The following is a 22429-nucleotide window of genomic DNA, read 5'->3' as shown; positions in this document are numbered from 1 at the left end:
ACATTGTTATCTAAAAATCAAGAGGTTCTGGCTACTCGTGATACAGTGGTCTATGTGGAGCTAAACCATATGTCAGAGGAAGAAATTGTTAAGATAAAGAAAACATATTCAGGAGTGTCTTCATGGTTAAGAGATATTTACCTCAACCATGGATGAGTTCGATCAAGAGTGAAGTACGAGTAACTTCCCGTAAACGTAGTCGAGATCATTCATAAATCTGTCATGCATACAGTAACTGCATCATAGATAGTCGCCCTACTAGGGTGTCAAAGACCTACTCTTCAGTCGATCCACTGTCAATTTCGTTCAGAATTGTCTCACAGCTCATACGCTTTCACTCCAAGTCATCCTTTCATGAAAAGATGAATATCCATTGTGGATGTGAGTTCCAATGAAACATCTCACGGATTTGTATCAGTTGAGGCTGAATACTAACTCATCATGTTTGGACGACGGATAAGCTTATACTGTACTATACAAACTACATCAATTTAAACATAGATGTTATTATACACAGATCTTTAGATACGAGAAATACACCTACATATCTTACTATACATCACTAATTCATCCCAAACAAACTCAAATAGCAGAACCCAGAATACCATGACCCGATACACCCTGACACCATCAGCTAAACCTTTTAGAAGCACTTTAACGAATTATCCTGACTATTCAAATGGTTTTCACTATTCATGTAAAATCAGAAAGTTGGACTCATCATTTATGAAGAGATATTTCTCTTATGGAAAAGGTGAAAGTTCATTAAAATCGCAAGTCAAAATAAAGTTGAATGAGTTAAATACTAATAGACAAAGTTATATGCAACCTAGTCAAGATGATGCGTCAAATCTCGTAGTTGAAGAGATGGAAAGTGTGGCTAAGGAATTTAGGCATATTTATCCTGATGTCGAAGTCACAATTGCCATGTAGGGAATGGATCTCTGTCTCAAATACGTAATACAGTATAGCCGTTCACGGCACTTTCTTCTGGTAAATTGAAAGAAGATGCGAAAATGGTAGAATGATTGGATATATATGTACATAGGAAATTTGACTGTACTGTAATGCATATTTATATTTCAGCATATTTCCATTTGTTTGCTGCAATTGAATATAAAACATTGATTCTTTCATCTATTTGATGATATATACAGAGAAGTAGTAAAGTAGTCCAGTAATTCATTTTTCAGCTTTCATCTCATTACCAGGACCAGCATACCAATGATTTTGAGTAGTCATTAAGACATGTGGTGGAACCATTTCAACTGGAATATTTGCTAAATCATTTACAGTTTCGTTTACGTTTCCTTGATTTTTTTCATAAATGTATGACATACCACCAGTCATTTGTGTAGGTTTAGGTGCAGATTCATTTTTACTACCTTGCGATAATTTATCAATATATCTCCAAACATTTTCCATATCGTAAGGTGGTGATAACATTGATTGTATTTCCCTTGATAATGTATCGTAAATTAAATAACATAAACATGCTATTGAGATTTTCTTGTTTACTATTATACGGAATTGAAATGATAATATATCATCATATCAGTCAAATAACTCTCAATTGAAATTTTCACTAGGGAGGAAGTGAAGACACGAGATTTAACTAACCAAAAGACATGATTGTAATAATACATAAAATTTGAATGGATCGGATTCGTTTCTTCCACCTAGAGTTAAAAATAACAAGTTTGGAAATCAATTTTATCGTCAGTTTAAAAAAAACTGTAATGGTATTATATTTTCAAATTATCAAACTGAAAAAATAAAAAGTCAAACAACTTACATATTTTCTTGAGCTTCACGTTTCATGCTTGCCTCAACACGTTTCATCAGTACACTTTCATCTGGTGCTGGAGGTTCAGGTAATCTAGGTCGATTGAAGTGGCCCTACAGAACATATGTGAAGATTTATCAATATTAAGAAGAAAATACCAATATGATACTCATAATAATTAAGGATTGGCGAAAACTCACAACATGAGGTGCATTTCCACCTTCCCACCATAATTCATCTTTTACCGCAGCTTCAGGTCTAGTTTTACCCAATGGAAATGGAAATAATTTCGGTGCAGCTGCTTTTGTAGTTAGAAATGCTGAAGGATGTGATCGAGTGTGAGCCTACGTCAATTAAGGTTGAAAGTGTGATATCAGCAATGAGTGTATGATTGAACAGTGCTCAAAATATTTACGATAGCAAGAACGTTCACTCGCCCATAAATCTTGTCTTGGTTTTCTACTAGCTATTAACTTTTTGAATCTTTCATCATTTGGATCTTTAGGTTTAGGTAATTTGCTTAAAGCTTGATAATATCCATAACAAATTACGGATGTTTTGGCTACGTAACAACTGAAATAGATGAATAGTTAGGCGATCAATCATATTTATATAGACTTTTTCAATTGAAAGGGTACATATCAGGTTAAAATGTCTGTTGGAGAAACTCACATTACAGCTATAGTGGTTATTGTACTAAATAGTCTGTAGAATGGAATCATCTCATAAGGTAATGGAGAAGCTGACATTGCTGCAGCACAGTATAAGGGAACAAACTCCCTTTCAGTCAATACCGATATTTTATTTCAACGGAGAAAAGGGTTGAATGACTAACCTAAACTAATTAATACCATAACGGCTGTACTTTGAGCTATTGGACCAAATTGTAGCCTAAGACCAGAGATAATTTACGTATTTCATACCCTACTAATTAGCTTGACGGTGACATTCAATAGCTTCAACCGCGTATATTGGACTCACTCGGGATGCGGCTGTGGTTTCTCCAACTCCTTTTTCAACTTTTCGACTTTCTCTTCATAAGCTTCGACACTTGAAGATCCTCTTTCCTTAGCTGATTCTAAGGCCTTTTCAGCCTTTTTCAGTTGTTCAGCTAATGAAGCCATCTTAGAGTAATCCTGTATTACCACTGAATGGTGTTTTTATTTTTATTGGAAGTATAATTGAAAAGATATCAACTGCTTGGAAGATCAAGGAATCATTATTGAGTATAACGATTACAGTGACCGAGAGGTGTTGCGTCAAATTAGCAAGTGAAAAAGAATGGCAAGTATCCATATGTCAATTCAGTCCTGGGAAAAACAAGGTTATAGAATGAAAGGACCAATGAAAAAGGATGTTATCCTAACGAAAGGAAGGTGATCATTGGTCAAAACACGAACATCTTTTGGGGCTTTACCACTTCATCTTGCATTATGATCTATGCATACTGATTTTACATAAGCAATCTTGTTGGCTTTTGGAAACGATCAAAATATGATTGATATGGTCGATCCCGTCTCTCTTTTTAGCTTGAAGCTAGATGTGCTGGACAAAGGTGATTCTAACGTCTAAGTGGACTCATACCTGAACCTTGTTGACCCCACTGAGCACCATTTGCACCGAAAGATCCACCACCACCACCACCATAATCACCACCATATCCACCATATCCATCTACTTGATTTGTACCATTACCAAAGTCAGGTTCTATCATACCTCCTCCATTTGGATCACCATTATCACCATTATTTTCTTCATCTTCATCTACACCAGTTTCTTTTTGAACAGCTAATATCACACTAGCTAAGTTTTCAATCAATAAATCTAAACCTTGTTCAACGACCGAACGAACAGGTATCGAATTAACTGATTCTGCTGTATAATAAAACGTTGATGGTACTGCTGAATAATCAAATGGTTCATTAGGATCTAAAGGCGTTTCAAATACTGCATTTGATGATAATGGCCATTCAGCTCGTTCTGCGGAAGGAATACAAAATCGGTTGATCAGCATACCATTCAAATTGTTTGACCCTTAGGTAACCGTCAGCACTTCCAAGAGGGACTTACCATCAGTCTCAAACCAATGAGTTGTATGCCTCAATTTGTTATAAGGATCATATTCGAATGCAACAGTTGATAAAGGTGACCATTTAGCGTGATGTTTCGCTATACCCTACAAGTTGACAAAGACCTCGTTAGCGTCTTCTGCCATCGTCATTCTTGATGTTCCTCAGCTTCAGATCGACTCACTTTGTAAGCTTTACAGACTATATCAATCTCTTGACCTTGACCCATTTTAGCTAATAATATTGGCGGTACACCCGGTTGACCTTTTCCCACTGGTACACCTAATTCCGGATCTCGATTATTTATAATCTGTCTATCATCTTCTGATAAATCTGGTGGTGGTCCATAAGGATTCGGTGGTGGTGGCTGAACAGAGAGTATGAAATGTATTGTATCAGCTCTTACGTATGACATGGCAAAGGATAACTGTTTTCAGAGATCACTTCCTCCAGCGGTTTGTGGTATACAAAAAGAGCACAACTTACACCTCCTGGACTAGGTACAATTTCCAACATATCACTTGTAACTCTCATAAACTTCTCTCCATTTGCTCCTCTGAATGCGACTTTCAATTTCAGCGTTACCATACAATAATAACAACCTTCGTCACATTCACAATCCTGTTCCGTAGAATCGAGTTGTATCAGCTTGTGTTATGCTCGACAGTGTTTCGCGATATTTAAGTTGTTACAACTCACCCTTGTATACCTTAAGCCTTTCGCAACACCTCTACTTATCAATGGTACTAAACCTAATCTATGTGCTAACATTTCATCTGGAATAGGTGTTGTATTTTGCGCAAATTGTACCTGATCAATCGCTAAATCCATCCATCAGCCTCAGAGATTGTTTCTTTGTAATCATATATGGCTAGGCCTTAGAAATGCTTTGGTCCATATTTGACCAGCGCCAGCGTTTTGAGTTGCCAATACATCTGAACTTCGCTCCCTGTACTTTCTATAACATCTTTCGAAATGTGATCTATTGCCTTAAACTTACCTATGGTCGGCACATCAGCCAACATGACTCTTCTAAAACTATTCGCATATGCCAATTCTACACCACTCAAATGGAATGTCGTCTCTTGATTATTCAGATTCCTAACTAATAACCTAGGTTGATTGGTCTTTCCAGCCGGTACATCTATTCCACCTGGTACGCCTCCTGCTGCCTGTCCTGTTGGAGCTGATGTGGATGGTCCATTGTAATATCCGTTCATTTTTGATGATCAGAGGTTGAGCTACGAACGGAGGTGTTTGAGTTGGATCTTTGAGCGTTACAGAATCGACAGTATATGAGATGTAAGATGCAAGAAGAATGATAATAAGTTGTAAGCAATCTCGAATCTCGAAAGATACTGGTGAAGGTGAAAGCGGAAGTTGTGCGGCTGATAAATGAAATCATGCTAGGCTTTGAAAATATCAGGCACACGCTTCATATTTCAGCTTCCATGGACGCGCCTGAAAAAGCAATGTTTAATGTTAATCTTCATTGTTCAAAATCTGTTCACTTTCCTGTTAGAACTGACTATGTGAGATGTGAGAAAGTGACTTGACAGAATGGCAATACGTGTACGGGAAGCTATCTGAATGATCTACAGCTTTAACAACGAGGTGGAATGCATGATCACTTCTTAGGTTTATTCAACAACCCCTCATATATGACTTTATCCCAATTCTCATCCCATGTTGACCAATCATTACCCGCCCGTTCTCCTGACGGACTAGAGCTCTTTTCTACCGTACTTGTTCTATCAAAGTATTTCTTCAAGCTATCCAGTTTAGAAGATTTAGGGAACCCTTTCAATACGCGCTAGGGGAATAGAATGAAGATAAGCTAATATGTTATTTCGAACCTATGAAGATTGATGTATAACTTACTATCAATTGTTCACCCAATTCCTTCCCACTTTCAAATACTTTACCATTCTTACCATCTTTAACTAATTCATCTATACAAGCGAAATTTTTGGCTAATACAGGTATACCAGAACCAAACATATCTACAACTTTCATAGGTAAATCTCTACCTGATGAACTAGTATGTAAACTAACACCTAAATCTGCACTACCTAATAATAATGGATAATCTTCTGAAGGTAAAAAAACACATCTAACTACAATATCTTTCCATATTGTTGATTCCCTTTCCAGAACGATTTTTTCGAATCCTGATCTTAAACTCCCTTTTCCAGTTATCAAAACTATTAATTTCGGTAATTCTTCTTGAGATCCAGAATTGATAGCATTTTGATATTCATCTAAAGCGGTAATCAATAGAGAGAAATCTTCATCAGCTGTCCAAGAGGTTGAAGATACCACTAATGCTGGTCTGTCAGACCTGAGTATAGCTTCATTCGATAATATACTGGTGAACAAGGTAGAATTTTCCTCTTCTGCGATAAGTGATGGTGGTAAAGGAGGTTCTAACGTTGGAAGGAGTTTAGTGAAAAGTTCATGTTGATCACGAGGAGAAGTGGGCTTGAAATGTGATGGAGGTCGGTCGTGTAAAACTACTTTTCGTCCTCTTCAGGTCAAGTAAGCTTTAGAGCTTGGTCGTTTTCGTCCCGCCAAACAGGTCCCAACGAAGGATACGGACAACTCACTCAAGTTTCCATTCTTTGACCAAGTATTCCCTCAGTGCTTCAGTTACGAATAAATGAGCGTACGCGGATTGGCCGAAATATTTCTCAATCCTATTGAAGTCTCTATTAGTGATCACCTCTATCTGAATATTACATCTAATCGGAATCATCTTGAATTGGTTACACTTACCATCTGGCGAGTTTCACTATTGGAGATTTTATCCCTAATCTCATAGCTAAAATACTATAGCCTGTATTATGCCAATCTATAATCAATTTTGATCCTGTATTCATCCCTATGAATTGCGCAATAGCTAAAGTAGGTATTGAAGGTGGATTCTGAACGATTAGATATTCAGTGTTAATCGGCGTTTCCCAAATAATCAAGTATATTATTGAATATATTTGGTATATAATTCTAATTGGTGCTCTAAATATCCAAGGTAATTTACCTAAGATTCTTGGTGGTTCAATCAAAGATAAAATGTGAACATTTTTATTCTCATTTGAGATTAACCCTGATATTGGTGTAGTTTCTCCATAACCAATTAACCAAGTTTCAATATGATGTTTTGATAAACTTGATGCATGATACATCATTCTTGGACTTCTACCTATATCACCTAAAACTAATATCGTAGCTGTATTCCTCTTTGATGGTCTGAAAGTTGTTCTTCGTACTAATAAAACGAAAAACAAAATCCATGTTGCTGTGATACATAAGAATATAGGAAATAAGATATGTCCAGGTACACCTTTTGCATTATCAACGAATGGATCATATAATGGTTTTGAAGGGAAGAATCCAGGTAGATAAAATGGATCCATCTTTGGCGGTGATTTGGCGATCAATGGCTGAATACCGTTGAGCCTATATTGATCTCCTTTGCTTGTGTCCTTGCCAGGTTCCCCAGATCGTGCTTCAGAGTTGACAATTACAAGTATATCAGTAAGAAGAATAGATAACAATTTCTTCAGAGATCGTTTATAGCCTACATATACCGTTGCTCTTCATACTCTCGACTTATCTCGGTTATTATTAGTTATAGAGCCAGCCAGTTACGTAATCGAACATTCAGATTCAACCTTTTTCAACAACATTCTCTTAAAATAAAATATTAAAATTGTAATCAACCATAAATTGTTGGTTGTTCACCTCTATTTCATAAAATATATCATCTAACCTGTCCGGTGACACACGACAATCTTGCTCATGCCATCCCAGATATAGCATCAACTATAATAAAACTCATAAAAGATGAGGGATAACGGTAAAGAAGCCGTTAGGTTATGTGAACATATAGTTCGACAAGCTTTTGGTGATGTAGTTTGTGTAAGTTTAGCTTTCTACTTGTCAAACAAACCTATTTGCATGGGCTCCTAGCTAATGTTGAAAGCACATCACTTTCTCAGCGGGTGGCTTCTACCTTGTTAAATAGAGGAAGATTACCATTATCGACTATATCAAGGTTATCAGCTTTAGCTAAACCTACAACATCAGCAGCGATATTGATATTAATGCAGCATGATTTAGTACAAACGAATGGAGCATCATACAAAGATACAGGTGATGAGGAACAATATGAATTTGACACTTTGACTTGTTTGTTACGGTTAAGATGGGGTAAAATTTTGGCAATTACACATCAAACTTATGACGAAGTTGTGAGTTTTTCCAATCCTTTTTAGCGGTACTACGAAGTGAAGATACGAATAATGTACAGATGAATTGCTCACTTTGATGTTTATATAGGCTTTGGAAATAGTAAAGACCATTATGGTGTATGGTAGATTACGTGCACCAGATATTATCAATACACTTGGAGGGCTGAATGACGCTATACGTGAGTTTCGACTTTCGTGTTGGAGCAAACCCAGCTAATCCAACGTTATAATATAGGGGCGGATGTGGTCAATAAAGCTATAATTGCTCTTGTAAGAGCACAATTTATACGGCCGACTTCACCAGAAATGCATATTCTCGAATCAGATCAAGTATTGAGGCGTTATAATGTGAGTTTTATCCTTGCAGACAGGGTTCCCCGCTATCTATACTTTGAAAGCTTGTCGGGGCTAAATGATCTCTGCTTTCGTGTAGAAACACCGACAAGATACCAAACTTGCTAAAGGTACAGCAATGTTATCAGCCAACGACTTGGAAAATTGTGAAAAGAAAGCTCAATATGAAATACGCGAAGAAAGAGAATCTTTACAGGATATACGGCGAATTTTAGTTGAACGACCTAAAATTGATAAAGATAAAAAGAAAAGTCGATCTAAAAATGTACTTAAAAACAATAATAATAATAATGAAGATTTATTTGATTATGAATTAAAAGATGATATACATTTAAGTATAAATTATGATAGATATGGAATATTAATAAGAAATGAATTAATTATAAAAGCAGCTGAAGAAAGATGGAATAAAGCAGTTGGTATAGTTATGAAATCAGTTTTAGAATCATCTTTAAAAGAAAGTTCAAGATTAAATGAAGAAAGATCAAATGATTCAATTGGAACAAATGAAATTATTTCAAGAATTTCAAATTCTGATCATCCAATTTTATTAGCTGGATTAACAATAAGTTCAAAATCAAATGCAGCAGAAGCTGTAAGACATTATTTAAATATTTTATCAGGTGATGATGGTTCATCTTCATCACAAAATACTTTTTTAAGAAAAGATTCAGGTTCAAATCCTGGGTTTATTGTTGAAATTGAAATTATTTGTAGAAAATTAAGAGAAAATTTATTATATCAATTAGTAAGGGAAAAATTAGGTGATAAAGCTGCAAGAGTTTTAGCTGTCGTTAGTAAAAGTAGTAAAGCTTTTGAAACAACAGTGAGTTTGATGATCTAATCTCTTATCATCAGTCGTGCATATCATCAAAATTAGTCTAATATAATCTTAAACTGACATTTGTCAAATTCAGGTTCGAGATTGTGCAATGTTACCATTAAAAGATGCACGTGTACATTTAGCGGATTTACAAAGATTATCATTATTAGAAACTCAAGAAGTACCTAAAACAGCAGCGAAATCAAGAATGGGATTACCTTCGTCAGCAGAATATCATTTATGGGCAATGGATGAAGCGAGAGTTTATGGTGTATTATTAACTAATGTATATAAAACTTTAGGTAATATATTACAAAGAAAATCAAAAGAAATTGAAAAAAAATCTATTGTTTTAGCAAGAGAAAATAGAGTTGAAAATTTACAAGGTGGTAGAGGTTTATTACAATTAAAAGATCAAGAAGATTTATTAGAATTAGATGATTATTTGAAAAAATTATCTTTAGCTGAATTAAGATCGGAAATTGTCGTTTTCATCTTAAGAGATTTACCTGGTTCACCAAGTCAAAAGTGAGTATTGCGTTTGATCGATTATACCCTGGGTTTTCTCCTATAGTCAGTACATCGGATTTATGGCTAATATACTTGCATGACAATTACAATTACAATTAAAGAACTATGTAGGGATATATATATATACAGTTAACGAAAACATCTTTACGATATATGGAATATATATAATGCAATATGATGTTACTACTGAAGTACAATACTTCTTGAGCCTTATCTTCTACACTATTCACCACCAATCAGCATCTCTAGCAGTAGCTGTAGCATGAACGACGCATCTCCAAACTTTTCTTCTACTTTTCCAATGTTTATCGTAATTCCACCAAAACCAAATATCCTTCATATTCATATCCATATCCATGCTCGTATCAAATCTACCAACTCCAACTTGATCTTTATCTCCATCTAGATCAATTTGTTGTTTATTTGACTGATATTTCAACACTTTACTAATAGCTTGATTTACAGGATGATCGAAATTATTTTCCAATGATTCCCATAAATATAAAGCGGATCCAACACCTGTAGGATTAGCTCTCCATCTTTGTAATAAATTATTTCTAAAACTTTTAACTGAATCTAATATTAACAATAACCATATATTTGAAGGTAAGTCAATATAATATAAAGATAAACATGTATGTGAAAATGCTTTGAAAGTTTCAATTGAATTTGGTTTTAAAAATGGCATTCTCCTCAGATCTGTTTTTTTTGTATGATTATTTTTCGCTAACGATGTAAAAGAAGAAGAAGAAGAAGCGTCATCAATCATTAATATAGCCAGATCTTCCAAGGATGGAATGAAAGCATAGTCATCAAGAATAAATTGAAATATACTAGTCAAAATTGATATTGGTAACTTTAGTAAATTAGATGTCTGTTTTTTTCTTTCTACGATGAGTGGATTTTGAGTCAGTAGAGGAAACGATGAGTTGGAATCTGGTTGAGGAATCATTAGAGGTGATATGAAATCATCCTATAATCAAGATATACAAATTCAACTATTGCCAGTTTTCCTTTTAGAATAGTCTACAGTAGTCAAAACTTCGAGCTTACTTTAGTCAAGTGATCACCAGTCTTAGCGAATCTATCTCTTTGATCAAATAAACCACCCCAATAAGCAGGTTTCATTATGATAGCATTTTTATCACCTTTTTTATCAATTAACCCTTCCGGTTTTGCATATGCGTGTTGGGTAGATTCTCCACCATTTGACGATGATCCTGATATTGATTTCGACATTGACCATGGACCAAAACCAGTCCATTTAGGTAATGACCAATTCAATAAAACATTTTCTTCATGTGTGATAGAATTTGAAAAAGGTGTTTTATAAATTGTTTCTTTAATTGAGCTTAAACAATATGAATGTATACAAATTATTCTTCTTGATGAATTTGTCAGTTGTTTAGTATATGTTTCATCATCTCTTTCCTCTTCACCATCATCATCATCGTTATCAGCAGTAGTAGTAGTAGTAGTAGTAAATACAGATGAACCATCTTTAGGAAGAAAAGGTTTAGGATCAATTAATCCTGATGATACACGTAAACAATACCAAACTGATAACCATTCTTCAGGCTTATAACGATTTACTTGTTGATCAGGTTCATTTCTTGATGATGGGAATGGTGAAGGTATCGGTAATGGTAATCGAGGTAATGAACATGGTGAAGAGCAAATTGAGCAGAATAAAGGTGGGTTAAGCATTATTTTGTTTTTACCTTTGTTTGAAAATTCCTAACTACGGTATATCAGAAGATGATAAATCAGGTCTGGCCAGTCTTACTGTGTTTGATATGTAAGTTGGAGGTGTGATCTCCTTCTTCAGCTTATATTTCAGTCAAAGGTCGTCCAGCTCAAGTCACGTCAATATGAGAATCACGACAACATCCTACATTATACAAGTATACCAGCAATAAAATGTGTACTCGTAGATAGGAATTTTGAGTGGGAAACAAAGAAGGGGTGAAATTGAAAGGAAAGGTTAAAATCATAAACTCGAAAAGTGGATGAAAGGTAGTGATACCATAGTTTTTAACGATCCTCTCCTTTCAGATTCCATCCTATTGTAAGTTATTGTGTGATTGAGTGAATGAGTAATTTCAATCATACTGTAATGGAGAGTGGTAGTAGAATGACACTTGTGAAGTAACTTTGAGCCTAGATTGGTAGACATGATACTTTGCTACATGTGTGGCATTGGAAAACAGAACGATCAAGATTTGATCCTTACTGTATGATATGATAATGCCAATGCCAATAGCCAACATTATGAAAAACGGCTATCTGAGATCCCTTCTTGAAAGTCGGTAGGCATATTGAAAATTGGCTTCTAGTTATAATTGTAAGCGAAGAGAAGAAGTCGAATCTCCTTTGATTTCGTTATTGCAAAGTATATCGGTAGATCAATTAACGTATACCATGGCATACATATACATATAGAAGGCGGGAAAATCATCTAATCCATCCGACATACTGTATAGTCTCAATGCTCGTACTGCATTCTGCTATCTGGTCTATTTTAGATGATGTTTTTCTGCAAGTTATATATTTGATATCTCTATAAATAGACACAAACACATTTTCTCATATACCAATAATACCTCTTGACATCCAGACAAACATCTGCCATCTGAAATAAATCATGTGGTCTACATCATTATCCTCTAAATTATCTAAATCAATTACAGACAATAAGTCTTTAAGCTCAACAGCCAAGTCGAAACCAAGATCAGAATCTGAATCAGTTGAATCTATCAACAGCAAATCATCAACAAAGTTAAAAGGCTATATGACAGTATACGGTTCAATTAAATCATTAAATCATTCTTCAAATACTTCAACCACATCAAAGGGGACATATGAATATGGTCTAAGAACTGAAATGAAAAGAAGTTTTTTAGGTTCTTTCACATCAACAAAGATGCATGATTTAGAAAATGAACTTACAAAATTTGATAATTTGTTAACTGAATTTAGAGACAAAGAATATCATCAATCTTATGATAATTTTGAATATGCAATAAAAGATTTAGAGTTTTCAGTTGAAAATATTATAGATGAATTGAAAGAATCATATCCAGATTGGTCTTTTGAATATCGGTATGAAAATCCTTGAATTGCTTAGCAATTATTATCCTTCAATCGTATATGTGCGACAATGATGATATATCATTATTGTTTGTTGATTATACTGTTTATATCCTCATTCATCACGTAACATCCCTATAACAACTAAGATGTATAAATATATTCACATTTTCTTGTCATTGAGAGAATGTCCAGGTAACGTCCATCTCCTATCTTTTGTCATCTTCCACATGCTGAGATGTAAAAAAAAACGGAAACACATATAATAAAAATTGTCCAATTTATATAAATGGGAAATATAAACAAAAAGTCCATTAAACATGTAATTAAAAGGTTGTGTTCAAAAATATTACAAAGTAACTAATTAAAGGGGAAAAAAAGGAAATGTCATGTATGCTATATATTTGAATTCAATGCTATTGAGTTGAAGGGAAGAGGAAAGAAACCATTCTATGCTATTTTTCATGATGTCATCATTAATATGATACTTATAAGAGAAGCGATAATGAAGTTATCAAACCCGCTATTATTGTAGTCGATACACCTATTAAAGCGACATGTGATGAAGATGATTTAGCTGCACCTTCAGATGTCGATGCTCCACTTGATGTTTTACCTGAAGCAGTTGATGATGGAGTTGCAATGGCAATGACATTGGATGCAGGTAAGTCTTCATTAGTAGTAGTGTTTTGTGTTCCAACTTTACCGTTTCCGACCATGACGAATTCACCTTGAGAAGGTACACCATTTACAACAACAAAGAACATAGCTGGTCCAGGTTGGAATAAGTTAGGACCATTTGTTCCTGGCATTTGCGAAACCATATGTGTTGTTTTACCGGTGTTCATATCGACTTCATAGGTAGAGTTGAGTTGAAGGTATCTTTGACCAAATCCGATAGCATGTGTGTTGAATCCACCTCGAATGACAACAACCTTGGTGTTTTTGGCGGCGTTCTCATCGGTACTGTTCATCGTAAGGTTGAAAGAGGATCCACCGTAGTTGAGGGTTTGTGGCATACCTTGGTAGACTGGTCTTTCTTCATTGTAGTACCATGGGTACCATCTTTCTGAATCGGTTCTTGATCTCCATTGAGCAGTGGTGAAATCTTTGTTGGGGTTGGATCCAGCGATGAATAAAGATCCGTCGGGTAAAAGGATAGCAACTGAGTGATACATTCGTTCGTTTTTAGATGCGACCAAACCAGTTCGGTTCCATCGACCACCTGCGGGGGCAGATGCGTTGTAGATAGCTGGCATGTAGACAGGAGCTTGACCGTATGATTGACCAACCGAGTAGCCATCATCACCATAACCGGCAGTACCCATGGTAACACCATTACCCATCCAAAAAGTTCCATCAGGTAAAATGACGAATTGACCCATACTTCGCCCTTCAAACATGTAATCATCATCTTCGTATTTAGCACTACCTTCTGGAGTGATTCTGACACAAGTGTTATCCGCAGGCACAGCAGTGACATTGTAACCAGCTGTACCATCGTTACCCCATTGGGTAGTTGCTGAACCACCACAGAATAAGACGGTTGCGGCGTAACCATTATCAGGGATAAGAGGAAGCAATGCGGAGGCAGCTGAAGCTGGGTAAACTCGAGTAGCGTGAGGCATGTCAGGAAGGTTGGTGGTGGTCTTTGCGTTGTAGTCGTATAAAATGGTTTTTCTGTTGGCTTGCATGAAGAGTTTACCTGAAGGCATTAACCATGTCAAGGCGTAGAGGTTGGTCGGGAGAGTATCGGTTAGGAACTGTAAATTTTGAGGATCACCGGTACGAGGAGGGAAGAATTCGTACGTAGGGTTGTCTTGAGCAGCAGTGTTGACGTAACCACCGTTTTTATCACCACCAATGATGATTAATGATCCATCCGGTAGAGCTTCTACCATTGGGTACCATCGTCTACCAGTCATTTGAAGGTAACCACCAGTGTTATCTGCTCCAGTGGAGTAAGATGTTTCTCCTTGTATGTATTCACAAGATTCGTCTGTACAAGGGTTAAGCATTCGAATAGCGGTTCCACCATCGGTATCCGAATATGCTTCGGCATCGGTTGAAGCAACACCACCAGTTGTTACAGCTTAAGTTAAAGTTGAGTCAGCTCAATCATTCACAATCAATTATTGAAATGCAACTTACGTTGGTTACCACCAAACACTACCCATGTACCGTTACCTAAAACACCACCACCAGCACAGAAAGTGTTTGAGAAAACATCCATTGTTCGGTCTAAAGGAGAATGTCAGCTTAGAACACCAACAGGGTGTGAGCTGCACATAAGCTACCTACATTCGTTTGATTCGATATCATATTCAGTAGCCCATGCTGGGTGAGTACCATACTGTCCAGTGATCTCTACAGGATTGTTTTCGGTTTTATCTAATACGTAGATTTTCTTGTTGTTACCCAAGAACACCTGGAGTGGCAAACGAGACAATTAGCATTGCCTCCTTGTATTCCCAACCTGTTGAAATGATTGTAACTCACCATTTGCGCACTGACACCGGTATCACCGACACTTTCGAAATTTAGTGGAGTAGCTGTGTTGTTACCGGCTCTCTTTTTCAAACCCAATGGGGGAGCGGCAGGATCTCTCCATACTGGTTTCGTTGGTTCGGAGGTGGCGAGGACGAGGAGTGGGAGAAGGGATATTAAAGCGAAAAGGTTGAGTGATGACATTGTGATAAATTACTTTTATTGGTTTCGGTTTTGTGATGATTTCCGGTGAAGAATATTCAATGATTAATGCACTATTGCCCTCTTCTTCGTTGAGAGGGATCAATAATATAGAAATGAGAAAAAGTTATAAAGTAAAGAAGAGGATTGAAGGTGAATGTGAAATGTGTAGTGACACTAATAAGTCGAGACTTGTTGAATAGGAGTCGACTGTGAAAGGAGCTAACACAGGTGAAGTTGAAAGCTGTTGGGTTGAGTTGTAAAGATAAAGGAAGGGATGTTAAGGGATAAAATTTTTAGTTTGAAATACAGTAAAGGAAGGAAGGAGGCAATACGACAAGACCGGTTGTTTTGATGATTTCGTTTGAAGTATATTTATTGATGTATATGACGCACATATATACGTTGTGATGAGAATAATAGTTTGTATAGTAAGGTGAATTTAGAGATGTGAAAAGATTATTAGCTATGTTATATATGATGCGTAAAGAGGTGAAGAGTGAGATGCCAAGTCAAAGCGGTACCAAAAAAAAAAGCCAAAGGAGGGTAATCAAAGTAGTGTGGTATCAACAAGGGGATTGAGATGACGATCAGAGTAAAATAGCAAGTGGAGACTGATGTATTGTTGCCACCAAAAAGCAATCATATATTACAATGATATATTGGCAGATGACAGGATGATGTAAGAGAAAATATATATATATTAAACTTTAATGACGAGTGAAATGATGGAAAAAAGCGGTGTTTATCGGCCAAAATAAAAACCAGTTATATATGATGAATGAGGAATGTCATGATAAAAAATGAACAAAGGCTTGGCTAATAACTCACCAAGATAAAGTATTGCTTTCTACGTTATACACCGAATGTTCGTTCTACTATATATGTATGTATTGATCGAAAGATTTCTTGCTGATATGTAGGTTAAGTAGATGAATTTCGATTTTATCGAAAATTGATTGTTTGTTGTTTGTTGATGAAAACTTTGACGAATTCACAAGCTAAAACAAAACAAATTCCTCTTCCTATTGTTTTTTCTTTATTGAAACGATGGATGATGAAGATGGACGATGAGAAAGGATGAAGAAAGAGAGGTGAATGATCAAACAATGAAAGAAAAAGTACCTTGTGATATTTTTATGTTACACATTCCCCATCAACTGCTATATAAACAAGCAAGGAGGAAAAAAAAAAACCTTGAACTGCGAATACATACAAAGCGTCGGCGGCGAATACCCTTTAGTCCGTTACTACTAAGGTTACTGCAACTACAAATAAAAGCGATGTTTTTTTATTTATGGAGAGGTACCAAAAATAAAACCTATGTTAAGGGTTCCTCCTTTCACTATTCGAGGACCCTCAATACCGGTGAAAGAATGAAATTCCTGAGAATTGTCTTTTGTTATCGGCATAAGGTAAGGCAAAAACCACATCAAGCGTCATGAGGTAGTTAGTTAGTTGTACCATACGGCATTTAATCTAAACAACGTGCTCTTCATTTTCAGGGTTATTCGAAACGCTTTAGCTTCCCGTAGGGGTTGTAAATGACGTAAATTCCGATATTTCATCTCTACTGTAACTGCTGTGACTGCTCTGAGCGGGTGAGAACAAGAAGAAGGACGAAGAAAGAATAACTAATCTTAGATCACCTTTTGTTCTGTTCTCACGAATTCAACCGAAACACACTAAAAATGATTTCGTTGGAATTCATGAAACGCTGTAAAAGATAAAATGTCTGCTTGTTGTTATGCTATCTATGGTCAAGCTATTTTGGGATGGCTTGTGCGACTATAGTATTCACATTAGATAGATCTTCTCTCCTTGTAGAAGAAGATGAGATGAGTTGAGCTGGCGGATACCAAGCTGCTGATAATGACGATGACGCTTAATATATAGTGATAAATAATCCGGTTTCATTCCCGCAAACCCGCAGATATAATGAAGAACCGGACACCGAAACACTTTATGTTTCTCTTGTATAGCCAAGCCAGAGTCTCACCACGAGTAATTATAGCTGTGCACTGTAGGAAGGGTTTTCCGCGGCCGCTACCATTCAACATCCAGGTCGGTAAGGTCAGCTGTAGCTGTGCTTTTCTTCTACAGTGAGGGAGTCAAAAACGGAATAAAATACATGAATCCTGCGACCCCATCTTCAGGAAACAGCAAATGATGGTTTGGTAATAAACAATATTATTGCATAACGATTCATACGTCTTGCGGTCATTCCATCTGTTTGATTGTCCTAATATCTTCAAACTCATGTACAGTTATTTATGTAAGGTATAGATACTGTAACGAGAAGGCCAGGAAAAGTGCAAGGACTAAGGTACAGCATGTATGTATGTATGTATGTATCTCGTACAGCACGATTAATACAATATCTTTTGGAATCGATAATAACGTAAACAAACACTGAAATTCTCAGGAAAAAGGAAATAAGCTATGTAGCTAGCTAGGTATGTGTAGGAACCTCTTTTGTATTTTTAGAAGCTGTTAGAGTAACTGCGTACGGTACAAATTGTAGTATATGAGTACACAACTGTAGTGGGAAACTTATACGTAGAAAATCAATCCCAAACAAAACGACGTAGGCAAATCAAGTAAAGTAGTACACACACTTTTTTAAGAATAACTGTTTCGATGTAGATTTCTATGAATAGATACTGTAAAAGTTAAGCTAGAATTTTGCTTAGAAATTATCTAAACACTGCAATAAGATTTGAATGAAGTAAAGAATCGGTTCTTCTCAAACGAATTACCGAAAGCCGACCAATCTTTGTTTCGGTCAAAGTTTCGAGGAATACAATATAATCAATAAACAAAGGATCTCATCATAATATCGTGGCTATCTATTTACAAATGTTATAAATAGATAATTTGTAACAAGGCGCTGTAAAACGTTCCGATCGATAGAGTGTTGATACGCTGCTGAATCGTTAGGGAACCTTTTGATCTAATCATCTTCAATTTCCATCGTACTACCTTCCCCAACTTCTTCTTCAAGTCCTAAATCAACTCTACCCATTTGACTTATATCTTGTCTTTGACCATGATTTTGACTATGATTATAATTGAAACTTTGATTATTATGTTGTTGATAATGACCATTTTGAGCTGGAGTCATAAAACCTGATATATTGATATTTGCTTGATTTGTTGCTGAAGTCGAAGCCGAAGGAGGAGGGTGATGTATAACTGATTCACCACCTGCATCATCTAGAGTAGCTGGATCAAGTTCGATAGGCAATGGACCAAATATTGGATTTCCCTATCAAATATAGATTGATCGTAGTTAGAATAATAACTCAATCCGATTGAAGTGAAATAGCGAATGAGATTGAATAGATAAACTCACTTTGGGTACATTAAAAGGATCCAAATCTTGATCACCCAATTTCCCAGGTAAACCAGGTAAAGTAGTTGGATTTAAAGATTCCATCTGTTCCTTCAAAGCTAATTCCAATAAAACAGTTGAAATTGGATCTTGTGAATTTAGTGATAAAGATTGATGATAGATTTTTATTGATTCTCTGATTTCACCTTTTAATTGCCAAATCATACCTAAACTTGAATATGCAATTGAATTCGTTGGATCCAATCGTATCGTTAATCTGTAATTGTGTTCTGCTTTATCATAATTTCTAAAATCATCATGCTCATTCCATCAGTATCGCGAGATCGGCATATCAAAACGTAAACGGCGGATCACCTCACCTCATATGCCTATACGCATGTCCTAAATTACAATATGTCACAGCCCAAACAGATTTAACACCTTGCATTTCCCATGATGCTCTTAAAGCTTTTCTGAAATAGCTTGCAGCTTGATCGTATCTTAACGCGGTTTGATAAAGGTTAGCTTTTGAACGTGTTTTGATTTCACTTGACCTACTCTTCCTTGTTGTAAGCTACAACACCTAATTCATTCAACAATAATGGATCAAAAGCATTTATAACTTCAGCAGCTCTGAAATACTCTTCTGCTAAATTTGATGCCGAAAGTTGTAGATGTTCCATTCCGATGAAAAGGAGCGGTAAGTGAGAACTATCAATACAGTCGCCTATCAGTAATGCACGATAGATAATCCATCACAAACAATCCCCAGATTAGACTTACCCCTGGAACAATCTAGCAGAAGTTGAATATGCTGTAATTGCATGATCATGTTCACCTTCATATGCGAATGAATGTGCGAATGCTATCCAAGCTGGAGCAAATCTTGAATCTATTAAGCTTGCTTTACTGTAAATGTACGTGAGTTGCTTTAGCCTTGATACAGCTGATGGGAGTATATGAATTGTTATGGGAAATGGGAAAGCGAACATACCTGAAATACCTTCTAGCTTCAGCCCATCTTTTACCACTAAAATACCATAATCCAACTGCATACCATGTGGTAGCAGCTTGTGGATCTTGTTCAACTAAGTCATGAGCTAACATGAATAAAGAAGATCGTAATCTATGTATATGGTGCATACATGCTAAATGTAGTGGTAATGCAGTTGGATGTCCAGGTATACGCGATAGTATCCTATAATCAAACAGGAAATCAGAAAAGTTAAAAGAGATCCAAAGGAAAGAATAAAGTAATACCGATACAGAAAAGGTTAATTGTGTTTATCATAAACCAGGAGAAACAAAACTTACTTCGTTGTAACAGTATAACAATCTTCCCATTTGTATTTTGAATATAATTCATCTGCTAATCCAACTAAAACATCACAATTATCACCTAAACCATATTGACTAGTCAATGCTTCTCTAGCTTCTGCCACTTCTTTCACATGACCGTCCTGTTACATACCACGATAAAATAAGTTAGTTCTTTGCGTTTGCAAATTTTGAAAAGTAAAATAGATATTCACCTTCTTTAGCTTGGTCATGTAAATTAATTTGACAAAGTTTCCATCTTCTTCGGAAAGTTGCTTTCTATAAGATAAATTACGTATGAATTCCCATTCTAATGAGATTATCGCGGATCAGCACAAGGTCAAATCACCTAGAGCCCTCTTCAGACAAAATTAAAGCGATGGATAAGGAAACTCACCTTCCTTTTCAGACATCATACCACCTTCTATTAATTCTTTGAAGGAATCATAATTCTTGACGTCCAACATTAGAGCTTCCATAAAGGATTCTTTTGCTAAAGCGAATGATGATAGTCGTAGATGTAGTAGTGCACGTAAATGGCATATAGAGGAGTGAAGCTAATGCATGATGCATGGTTAGGATATTGCTATCTGACCCGATATGATAGGAAGACTCACTTTGATTCCTTCATCCTGCGAAGGTGTGTCGGGACCTTTGTCTACTCCTAGAAGGGATAACGGTTAAATATCGCTAGTGTAAAGCTTAAAGCCGGGTGAACATACCTATCTCTTTGAACGGATTCGATTCTCCTAACAGCTCCAACGCTTCATGATACTTCTCTTGATGAACCTGAGTGTACTGTATAAGCTGGGTTTGCCATAAAGAAGTTATATTGAGATAACTTACTAAACATTGAGCAGCAAGATATCTACATGCCAAACTCTCATCAACCAACCTTCTACCCGTTATTATAGCATTTTCGTTATCGTGTATGAGATTGATGGGTATTACACCATTTCGATGATTACTCTCATGTCCATTCATCAAATCATCTTCATCCGATCTACCTTTACCTTTATCTCTTGAACCTAATTTGATCTTTGGTGGTGAAGGTAAAGGATCCGTTAATAGTTTTTCTGCTCTAAGGAAATGCCCAGTCAAGAAATGCGTTTGAGCTAGCCAAAATGCATCGTTTGAATCGCCTATCATCAGAAAGAGGATCAGCTTCTTATCTAAGCAATCCTATCTTATCTTGGGAAAGCTGATACGAGTTTCGAAAAAGCAAGATTTCTTCAAATAACGTTTACTCACCTGTCCAACTCAATATCTTATCACCCCAAAACGCAGCAGTTTCATATAAATGTTGCATTATAGCATCATGTCTCCATAATCTCATTGAATCTACCATACTCCAATTCCGTTCTTCATCTTCTTCTTCTTCAGCTTCATGCTGATGATGACGAACATCATCTTCCACTTCTTCATCATCACTTCGTAATTGATATTCATGAGGCTGTGGTTGTTGTTGTTGATGTTGTTGTTGTGATCTTTTCCTTGGTGAAGTCCTTCTATTTCTCAATCTTTCTTCTCTTTCAGGTGAAGTTTCACCTAATTTTGATCTTATTCTATTTGATCCATTATTGTTATTATTACTGTTATAATTGGGTAAACCTTCTATAGGTAAATCTCTATTTTGTCTTGATCCAGATGGAGTAGCAGTTCTCGAAGAACCATTTGATCTTGTATTATTGAATCGTGTATTTAACCTTGGACTATGTCTTACTCTAGGTGAAACTTGAGATGTTATACCTCTATTACCTTGCTCATTTGAATCGATGAAATTTAATTCTCTATTTGTGCTTGAACCCTGCTTTCGTTTCGATGGATATGTGAATGAAAAGTTTAATTCACTATCATTACCTTCATCTAAAGATATATCTCCTCCTACACCAAAAGAATTATCAAGTAACTGAGGAGGTGTAGGTGCTAATGAGAAACTGTTCGATAATGATGATCTAGCAGGTAAACCTCTTCTATGATATCGATGTACTGATGTTGTAGGTATAGGTGAATATGATATTCCAGCTGGATTAGAGGATGAACCTGATGATGATGGGTTAGGAGGTGTGAACATTTGTGGCATTGTACATCAAGTTGACTAGGTTGATTGATGATTAGTAATGATTAGTTGGCTCGATACATATGATCTATCGAATTGATTGTTGAGTTGACCGTTGACATTTAATA

The 22429-nt window shown here is 36.1% G+C and overlaps 9 protein-coding genes across 9 annotated transcripts; 3 read left to right on the top strand and 6 right to left on the bottom strand.

Moving 5' to 3' along the window:
- Positions 1-606: 606 nt before the first annotated feature.
- On the top strand, positions 607-933 carry L201_005834 (uncharacterized protein; the record flags this gene model as incomplete). Its single annotated transcript, XM_066221563.1, has 1 exon — positions 607-933. One exon carries the CDS (start codon positions 607-609, stop codon positions 931-933), a length of 327 nt encoding a protein of 108 aa, XP_066077660.1.
- A 249-nt stretch (positions 934-1182) lies between these two features.
- On the bottom strand, positions 1183-2910 carry L201_005833 (uncharacterized protein; the record flags this gene model as incomplete). Its single annotated transcript, XM_066221562.1, has 8 exons — positions 1183-1517; positions 1621-1679; positions 1796-1899; positions 1987-2130; positions 2224-2359; positions 2459-2537; positions 2622-2677; positions 2768-2910. The coding sequence occupies 8 exons, from the start codon at positions 2908-2910 to the stop codon at positions 1183-1185; spliced, it is 1056 nt and encodes a 351-aa protein (XP_066077659.1).
- Positions 2911-3347: 437 nt separating this feature from the next.
- On the bottom strand, positions 3348-5075 carry L201_005832 (uncharacterized protein; the record flags this gene model as incomplete). Its single annotated transcript, XM_066221561.1, has 6 exons — positions 3348-3766; positions 3857-3962; positions 4040-4222; positions 4342-4476; positions 4555-4676; positions 4856-5075. The coding sequence occupies 6 exons, from the start codon at positions 5073-5075 to the stop codon at positions 3348-3350; spliced, it is 1185 nt and encodes a 394-aa protein (XP_066077658.1).
- A 407-nt stretch (positions 5076-5482) lies between these two features.
- L201_005831 (uncharacterized protein) lies at positions 5483-7268 on the bottom strand (the record flags this gene model as incomplete). The annotated part of the gene is made up of 4 exons (XM_066221560.1): positions 5483-5668; positions 5737-6382; positions 6462-6551; positions 6631-7268. 4 exons carry the CDS (start codon positions 7266-7268, stop codon positions 5483-5485), a joined length of 1560 nt encoding a protein of 519 aa, XP_066077657.1.
- A 430-nt stretch (positions 7269-7698) lies between these two features.
- On the top strand, positions 7699-9814 carry L201_005830 (uncharacterized protein; the record flags this gene model as incomplete). The annotated part of the gene is made up of 6 exons (XM_066221559.1): positions 7699-7773; positions 7854-8105; positions 8194-8284; positions 8341-8453; positions 8539-9285; positions 9377-9814. 6 exons carry the CDS (start codon positions 7699-7701, stop codon positions 9812-9814), a joined length of 1716 nt encoding a protein of 571 aa, XP_066077656.1.
- A 225-nt stretch (positions 9815-10039) lies between these two features.
- Positions 10040-11520, bottom strand: L201_005829 (uncharacterized protein; the record flags this gene model as incomplete). The annotated part of the gene is made up of 2 exons (XM_066221558.1): positions 10040-10786; positions 10867-11520. The coding sequence occupies 2 exons, from the start codon at positions 11518-11520 to the stop codon at positions 10040-10042; spliced, it is 1401 nt and encodes a 466-aa protein (XP_066077655.1).
- A 937-nt stretch (positions 11521-12457) lies between these two features.
- Positions 12458-12931, top strand: L201_005828 (uncharacterized protein; the record flags this gene model as incomplete). The annotated part of the gene is made up of 1 exon (XM_066221557.1): positions 12458-12931. The coding sequence occupies one exon, from the start codon at positions 12458-12460 to the stop codon at positions 12929-12931; it is 474 nt and encodes a 157-aa protein (XP_066077654.1).
- Positions 12932-13391: 460 nt separating this feature from the next.
- L201_005827 (uncharacterized protein) lies at positions 13392-15594 on the bottom strand (the record flags this gene model as incomplete). The annotated part of the gene is made up of 4 exons (XM_066221556.1): positions 13392-14995; positions 15055-15144; positions 15205-15331; positions 15403-15594. 4 exons carry the CDS (start codon positions 15592-15594, stop codon positions 13392-13394), a joined length of 2013 nt encoding a protein of 670 aa, XP_066077653.1.
- Positions 15595-18544: 2950 nt separating this feature from the next.
- On the bottom strand, positions 18545-22325 carry L201_005826 (uncharacterized protein; the record flags this gene model as incomplete). The annotated part of the gene is made up of 13 exons (XM_066221555.1): positions 18545-18859; positions 18947-19232; positions 19306-19425; positions 19484-19636; positions 19709-19834; positions 19920-20123; positions 20240-20385; positions 20458-20552; positions 20640-20799; positions 20860-20906; positions 20965-21031; positions 21089-21384; positions 21494-22325. The coding sequence occupies 13 exons, from the start codon at positions 22323-22325 to the stop codon at positions 18545-18547; spliced, it is 2847 nt and encodes a 948-aa protein (XP_066077652.1).
- Positions 22326-22429: the final 104 nt, after the last annotated feature.

The sequence above is a fragment of the Kwoniella dendrophila genome, chromosome 7 (genome assembly GCF_036810415.1).
Source record: "Kwoniella dendrophila CBS 6074 chromosome 7, complete sequence".
In the NCBI taxonomy this organism is placed as follows: Eukaryota; Fungi; Basidiomycota; class Tremellomycetes; order Tremellales; family Cryptococcaceae; genus Kwoniella; species Kwoniella dendrophila.
This window is presented reverse-complemented; position numbering and strand designations above follow the sequence as displayed.